The 8,611-nt window shown below is 36.0% G+C and overlaps 1 protein-coding gene across 1 annotated transcript in view; it reads left to right on the top strand.

Moving 5' to 3' along the window:
- The window catches only part of NOA1 (nitric oxide associated 1), a 10,363-nt gene extending 2,026 nt beyond the window's left edge, over positions 1-8,337 (top strand). The window contains exons 2-7 of the mRNA XM_069105294.1: positions 521-685; positions 1,612-1,814; positions 4,376-4,507; positions 6,212-6,328; positions 7,460-7,577; positions 8,108-8,337. Of these exons, the coding sequence (XP_068961395.1) occupies positions 521-685; positions 1,612-1,814; positions 4,376-4,507; positions 6,212-6,328; positions 7,460-7,577; positions 8,108-8,316 (944 nt within the window). The 3' untranslated portion in view covers positions 8,317-8,337. The remainder of the gene's footprint in view (positions 1-520; positions 686-1,611; positions 1,815-4,375; positions 4,508-6,211; positions 6,329-7,459; positions 7,578-8,107) is intronic.
- Positions 8,338-8,611: the final 274 nt, after the last annotated feature.

Raw genomic sequence — 8,611 nt, 5'->3', positions numbered from 1 at the left:
CCCGTTAGATGGTGAGCTCCTCCTGGAAGGGACTGCCTTTTGCAGCTTTTTTTATCCCTAGTACTTCACAAAGTGGGTGACACGTAGTATATGCTTATTAAAAGTTTATGAAGTGAATTGAGGCCCCCCCATCCCTGTCTTGCGGTCGAGCTGTTTCCTCCTCTGCCCACGGGGAGGTAGGTGTCTGGCACAGTCCTGGTTAACTGACCTTATTCTGCTCAACCCCTCCTGGGTCCTTACTCATTTGTAGCCCCCTGGTGTTTGCTCTTTAAGGGGTCTTGACTTGTTTCTTCATTCCCACCGAGGCAGAGCCTGTGTTTTCGGGGTCTTAGTGTACCCTCCCTTGTCTCGTTCCCTGGCCAGTATTACTGAAGGCTTGGAGTCACCAGCTACTGGAAAAGGGGAAGAAAGAGACAACTTTTTTGTTTTATTTTTATTAATTTAGACTTTGCACTAAAATACATTGCATTTTATTTGCTTTATCAGAATAAAAAAATTTACATGTGCTTTGATATTTCAGGAACAACCTTAAATCTTCTGAAATTTCCTATTAGCAACCCTACTCCTTACAGAATGTTTGAAAGGAATAGGAGACTTAAAGAAGAAGCAGCTAAAAGTGAAGATGACCTTAATGAGCAAGAGCAAAAGTATCTTAAACAAATGAAAAAGCAGGGTTATTTAGTAGGTGAGTGTCTTCTAAAGGAACAGATTGTGGACTAAACCCCTTCTAAATCCTCTGTTCAGGAACATGAAATCAAAACTCAGAATGATGAGGGCAACCTCTAACTATTCTGCGACCCAGAGCTGTAGTTAAAACTACTCTTTAAAAGCACAGATGGGCAAAACATTCCGAAAATGGAGGGGATTTTGTTTTTGGTTGTTTTTTGGTTTTTTTTTTTGTGGGGAGTGGCAGTGGCATAGTAGGATTATAAATTGATTAAGTTGCTTTCCCGTTGTCAGAAGTAATAGCCCTTCTAACTTCATCCTGTGTGTTATCTCATGTAGTCTTTCCTGTTCAGGGACTCCAAAAAGTAGTAAAGATTGTCATTTCCATTTTGGGTCCAGATACTAATTCATATTCCTTTTCCTGCTAGCAATGATGCTGCCAAGTTAAGCCGAGAGCCACTGTGTTTCCAGTCTTTCATTGTTACTCAATCTCAGTTTGAATTTTTCCCATATATGCAACTACATATAAAATATTAACATTTATACTGAATTCCCTATTCCTTTCACTCTTTCCTCTGCCACCTGCTGACTCTGGAAGTCCCTTCCAGCTCTAAATCTGTGATTCTATACTAAATTCATTTACCATCCCATAGCACTGATGCCATAGGCTGCCAAATTCCTGCATAACACTATTTTTTAGATCTATAGCTAAAAAAGGAACCTCAAAAGGGATCTAGTCTGACCTCTTCATTTTACAGATAAAGAAAATAGATCTAGGGAAGAGATTAAATGACTTGTCCAGAAGTATCCATCTACCTGTCCTTAATATTTCTGTGACTTAATCTTAGTCCCTACATAGTAATTGAATTGAGATGGACATGTATAAAAGGTGGAAATTAAAACATTTTAAAGAATAATAACTTCAAAGCTACTCTCTTGTTATAGGAAGAGTTGGAAGAACATTCTGTTCTCCAGAAAATGATGAACCCACTTTCAAATTTGATGCTGATTCACTTGCTTTTGGCATGGAGAATGAGCCTCCGAGAACAACACGTGATGCATCCAGCAGGCGTGTAGAATTGATGCCTCAAGAATTGAAAGATGTTCACTGGTTTTATGATACCCCTGGAATTATAAAAGAAAATTGTGTATGTATTTTGTTTCATTTAGAAAGGATTAACAACAGCGAGAAGGTTCTGTCTAAACTAGCAAAAATAAATTTGGGAAAAAAATGTTGGGCGAAGAACCCTTACCTTTGGACTTAGAACAAATATGCAAATGTGGTTTTCTCCTTACAGGCAAGTAACTCTGAACATGGACTCTCCATAGCAGATGTCTCACTTGCACATTTATGGGGATAGTATGGGTCAAGGGGAGGATGGATACTATAATTTGTTTTCCCCTTTTGGAATGAAAGCTAGACAGAAATGATGCTATAATATTAAACATTTGATGGTGTTGGATATCAGCATAAAACAAAAAAGTAAACCTCATATGTAAATATGGAAGGGGTTGTATAGAGAGAATTAGCATTTATGTGCCAAATACTGATAAACTCCCAAAACAATATTCTCTCATTTGATCCTCACGACAAGCTGGTAAGGTAGATGCTGTTATTATCCCCATTTTACAGTTGAAGAAACCAAGTTATATAGGTTTAAGAGACATACTGAGAGTCACACATCTAGTAAATATCTGAGGACAGATTTGAACTCTTCTCTTCCTGACTCCCAGCCCAGTGCTCTATCCACTGAGCCACCTAGCTGTATGCATGTTCATTATGTACCATCTGTGAATCCATAACTTCCATCATGAAGTTAGTTGGTAATGGCAGATGGGCATTTATTTTTGTCTTTCAAATCCCTTAAAATGTTAGACTTTAAGTCATAGAATAAGACACCATAGTTCTTTCTCTGGATGTGGATAGCATTTTCCATAATGAGCCCTTTAGAGTTGTCTTGGGTCCTTGAATTGCCAAGAAGAGCTAATTCTGTCAAAGTTAGTTATCAAACATTCTGACTGTTACTGTGTGCAATGTTCTGGTTCTACTCAATTCACTCAGCATCAGTTTGTGCAAGTCTTTCCAGGCTTTTCTGAAATCCTCCTGCTTACAATTTCTTAGAGAACAATAGTATTCCATTACATTACCACAATTTTGTTCAGCCATTCCCCAATTGATGATCATTCCCTCAATTTCCAATTTCCACCACAGAAAGAACTGCTATAAATATTGTTGTACATGTGGGTCCTTTTCCCTTTTTTATAATCTCTTTGGGATATAGACCTAGAAATGGTATTACTTGATCAAAAATATATACAGTTTGATTGCCCTTTGGGCATAGTTCAAAAATGCTCTCCAGAATAGTTGGATCAGTTCACAACTACACCAACAATTTAATGTTCCAGTTTTCCCATATCTGCAACATTTATCATTTCCCTATTTTGTTGTGTTAGCCAGTCTGATAGGTATAATTTGGTACCTCAAGAGTTGTTTTAATTTGCATTTTTCTAATCAGTAGTGATTTAGAGCATTTTTTCATATGACCATAGATAGCTTTAATTTCTTCATCTGAAAACTGCTTATTAATATCCTTTGACCATTTATCAGTTGAGAATGACTTGTATTCTTATAAATTTGACTCAGTTCTCTTATTATTTTAGAAATGCGGCCTTTGTCAGAGACACTGATTGTAAACATTGTTTCCCAGATTTCTGCTTCCCTTTTAATCTTGGGTGCATTAGCTTTGTTTGTGCAAAAACTTTTCGATTTAATGAACTCATAGTCATCGATTTTGCATTTCATAATATTCTTTCTCTTGTTTGGTCATAAATCTTCCCTTTTCCATAGATCTGACAGGTAAACTATTCCTTGTTCTTCTACTTTGCTACCTTTATATCAAACTCATGTACCCATTTTGACTCTATCTTGGTATACACTGTAAGATGTTGGTCTATGCATAGTCTCTACCATACTATTTTCCAGTTTTCTCAGTAATTTTTGTCAAATAGTGAGTTCTTATCCCAGAAGCTGCAGTCTTAGTCACTGACGACTATGTCTTGTGTACAAAACCTATTCCACTGATCATCCCTCTGTTTTTTAACTATTACCAAGTAGCTTTGATGATTGCTACTTTATAATAGTTTTAGATCTGGTATGGCTAGGACACCTTTCTTTGCATTTATTTCCATTAATTCCCTTGATATTCTGGACTTTTTGTTCTTCCAGAATGATTTTTGTTATTTTTTTTCTAGCTCTATAAAATAATTTTTTGGTAGTTTGGTATGACACCAAATAAGTAAACTAATTTTAGTAGAATTGTCATTTTTATTATTTTAGCTTGGCCTACCCATGAGCAACTGATATTTTTCCACTTTCTTAGATTTGACTTTATGTGAAAAGTGTTTTGTAGTTGTGTTCATATCGTTCCTGGGTTTGTCTTGGCAGATAGACTCCTGAATATTTTATATTGTCTACAGTTAAAATTTAGATGTTTTAAAAATAGTAAAATTTTATGACAAATATAAGAACTTTTAGAATCGATTTAATTCAGCTCAAAGATTTATAGGATCAGAGATCTAGAGTTGGAAGGGACCTCAAGCCGGTTGACCAATCCCTTTGTTTTATAGTTAAGGAAACTGAGGCCCAGAAGCATAACTGACTGAATTAAAAACTACAAGTTCACAAAACTACATTACATTTTCTTCACAGGTCTTAAATTATCTGACAGAAAAGGAAGTAAAGATTGTTTTGCCAACACATTCCATTGTCCCAAGAACCTTTATTTTGAAACCCGGAATGGTTCTGTTTTTGGGTGCTCTAGGACGATTAGATTACCTACAGGTAAGCAAAATGATACCCTTTTTAAAATGTGACTAAGCACTTTGTGCTGCTGTGTTTTTTTAAATAATGTCTCTTCTTCAGGATATTGAGTGTTACCAAAAGAGCCTGGCTTTTAGGTCAGGATATTCTTCTTTTCCTTTGGTATTGTTCATGCGGAAATCACATGCTTGTCAAACACTCAGGTAGTGATATGATATGTGCCTTACAGAAACACAAGGGAGTCAGGTTCCCCTGTTTCTGCTGATCTGTTACACAGTGACTTTAATTAAAAAAAAAAACTTTCTGATGGCATCATATATTTACATAGCATCTTTTGGGGCTCTTGGTAGCCAACCATATTTTATTTAGATTTGGAGAGATGAGAAAAATTAACACAGATGGATGGAGGTCACTAAATCAGTCTTATCTAAGTAGCAGTGAAACTCCAGGCTCAAAATGTTCTGAGTCCTTGCCACTCAAGACACCATATTCACTTTTGAAAGAAATGGGTCAGGGGCTCTTAACTTCTTGTAGCACATAAGAGTCTAGGTTAAAATATTCATCTGTTTACATATGAAGAAATAGCCAGTTAATGTAAAGATTTTAAAGTTTGTTTCTGATTCAGAAACAAGAGAGTCACAAAACTCTTTTCAAGTAATTGACTTTCACTAAAACTAACAGTTTTACTTTTGTCAGTGATCAGAAGCTTACCATTTGGCAAATTTGGTAGTTTTTGCTAGAAATTCCTTGGTTTGGCAAATTAGGATTGTATTTACCATAACACTTCATTACAAGAACAGGAAGAATTTGATTTTCAAATTCACTGCAAAAGTGTTTTAGTAACACAGACCCAGATCTCTCTCTTTCTCTCTGTCTCTCTTTTCTGTAATAAACATTTGCTTTCTGGTTTACGTAGTAGATGATAATGGATTTTTTCCCTCCATTTTTTAATCCCAACATATTTTAGGGCTTCAGTTGTACTGTGAGAAGGCCTAAACTTTTAAATAAAAGATAAAAATCATTTTCTGTTTCTATCAGAATATTAACTGGAACATTTTATCCACTGTGTCTCTTTGGATAGTACCAGAGATTTTAGTCAGTCTTGGACAACTCATCTGAAAACTAATTATAAATTTGAAAATAGTTAACTTTACAGAAATAGAGATTAATAAGGGAGAAATGAAGCTTATGAGCTTACTTGCAGTGGACAGACTGCTGTTTACAAACAAAAGTGCAGACATGTGGTAGGGTATGTGTGGACTACATAAATTACATATAGGCCTTCCTTATTTTTCAGAATAAAAAGACACTTCTTTTCAATTTTTATTAAAAAAAATCATCAGAGGGGCAGCCAGGTGGCGCAGTGATTAAAAGCACCAGCCCCAGTGTCGGGAGACCTGGGATCGATTCCGGCCTCAGATATTCGGCACCCACACAGAAATAACTGGCCGTGTAACCTTGAGCAAGTTACTTAACCCCAATTGCTTTAAAAATATATATATATCAGCACACATCCATACATTTTCATAATGGTTGATTTGTATTTAAATGGTACTTTGCATAAAACATGTAAATTAAGGCATATTGAGGATTTCTCTGCTTTGAATTTTGCTCACAGAAAAGAAAGTATGATAGAGTTTGTTATTTATAATCTATCTGTAATGTTATTTTTACATGTTTGGTTTTTTGGTTTTTCATGTTAGAAAAGTGTTTTTCTTTCTTCAGGGAGATACATCAGCTTGGTTTTCTGTTGTGGCATCAAACTTACTTTCAGTACACATTACTACCTTGGAGAAAGCAGATACCATCTATCAGAAGCATAGAGGTCAAACATTACTTCAGGTAACCAGATACTTTGGTGACTGCATATGTCTGTGGCTATCACAACATGTGATAGCCCCTCAAGCCCAGCACGCATTTCTGACTGACACAGCTGGGCCAATGGAGCCTTTGTTAGGACTCAGCTTAACCACAGCACAGTCTTTGTTATGCTTTCTACAAGCATTAGCCCCACACTCTTTCTCTCCCTTGTTTTCAAGGAACTGTATGAAAAGAGGGATGAAAAACCTTTGGGTTCCTTTTAAGTGAGGTGAGAGTAGAAACCAGGTTAGATAAGAATAATGAAGAAACATTACAAATTTAACATTGAGGTACTAGGGTACTTAGAGCTGAATTTGAAGGGTAAGGAACATCAAAGCCCATAGGTTAAAACAGCTCAGATTGTTCACTACTTTTGCTCACATACTTTGTGAGCATTTTCTCATTAAGGCCAAAGAGGAGTTGATGCCTTTTTTTTTTTTAACTTCAAACTGGTAATAAGAGGTTTCATATTCCTTCTAGTTCACTGAGCCACATATAGTGCAGTGGATAAATTTGACTTGTGGCCAATAACTTTTGTGTAGTATTACACTTACTTCTAATCATTGGGCCAGACATATATAACTTTGGTCATTAAAGGGAGGAAATCACCTTAGTTACCCAACTACTTAACCCAACATTCTGTTTCATTTACATGTTGTAGGACTTGTCTTAAAAACAAGCACTTGAACATAGTTGCATTTTTGTTCTTGTTGTTCAGTCCTGTCTGACTCTTCATGAGCCTGTGGACTATACTGTCCATGGGTCTTCTTAGCAAAGATCCTAGAGTAGTTTATCATTGCCTTCTTCAGTGGATTAAGGCAAGCAGAGGTTAAGTGACTTGCCCAGGGTCACACAGCTTACAAGTGTCTGAGACTAGATTTGAACTCAGGTCTTCCTGATGCCAGGCCCCTATCCACTGAGCCCTACCTAGCTGATATTTTCATTCTTTGGTATGGTTTTTAGATTTTCTTTACTTACAGTTACATTTTTAAAGTACAGAAAGTTAAAGTCTTATCCTTCTTTGTTGTCTGATTATAGGATTTCAGTGATTTATTTCATGCTTAAGAATCATGGATTTATTTTGAATTTCTAAATACATTTTTTTAATAATAGGTTCCAATGGGTGGAGTTGAAAGAATGGCAGAGTTCCCACCTCTGGTTTCTGAAGACATTACATTGGAAGGAATTGGAAATCTTGAGGCACTGGCTGATATCAAGCTTTCTTCTGCTGGTAATTGAATGCTGAGCACTTTTTAAAAGTTTAAATTATTTGAAATAGTCACACTCATTTACCTTTAGAATTGGCTGGGTGATTGTAGTTCTTTTTTATAGCTGATGTAAATAAGGTATTCTAAGCTGTAGAGACAAGCCTAATCATAGAATAAAGACCATTCTGTGGGGCAGCTAGGTGGCCCAGTGGATAGAGCTCCAGCCCTGGAGTCAGGAGGATCTGAGTTCAGTTTGGCCTCAGACACTTGACACTTACTAAGTGTATGACCCTGGGCAAGTCACTTAACCCCATTGCCTTTTTAAAAAAATATTCTGAGAAAAAAAAATCAGTACTCTCCCATTGTATTAACTAAAGTCAATTGTGCTCATATACTTGAATATACATGTATACTTTTTTAAGCAGAGATTTAAGTTGTTTTGTTTTACTACTCTTTCCTAAGTTGGTTTTATTTGTGTGTGGCCCATCTTTGATTTATTAGGAAAGCATCTAGTAATTTAATGTGGTGTTTGTTCATCATATTTCTTATACAGGTTGGGTTGCAATAACATCTCCATCAGAGGACAAACTACATCTTCGAGGCTACACACCTCAAGGGACATCTCTGACCATTCGTCAGCCTCCTCTTTTGCCTCACATTGTTGATGTCAAGGGGGAACGAATCAAGAAGAGTGTGGCCTATAAAACTAAAAAGCCACTTTCCATAGTGGATAGACTGAAATCAAGTAGCAAACAAAAATAAATTAAAGGAGAAATTAACAAATGTAGGCTATTGTTATGAATTACATTCACTACAAACATGAGTATTGCTATAAATTACCAAAGCCAATTTTTTTCTAGGAAAAGATCTATAGCCTATATTTATACCAATAAAAATCATTTTCTATAGAAAGAAACACTGTAAGGAAGGAGGCTTCTCAGAATTTGTTTTTTTTTTTAAGTATCACGAATATTGAATTTACCATGTTATAAGCTGAAATGGAACCATTATATCTGATAAAACAGTATTTAAGAACTTAAACCATGGGTGAGGAACT

The sequence above is a fragment of the Petaurus breviceps genome, unplaced genomic scaffold (assembly GCF_028583685.1).
Source record: "Petaurus breviceps papuanus isolate PSGF00001 unplaced genomic scaffold, PetGlider_PUasm1.0 76, whole genome shotgun sequence".
NCBI classification, from domain to species: domain Eukaryota; kingdom Metazoa; phylum Chordata; class Mammalia; order Diprotodontia; family Petauridae; genus Petaurus; species Petaurus breviceps.
This window is presented reverse-complemented; position numbering and strand designations above follow the sequence as displayed.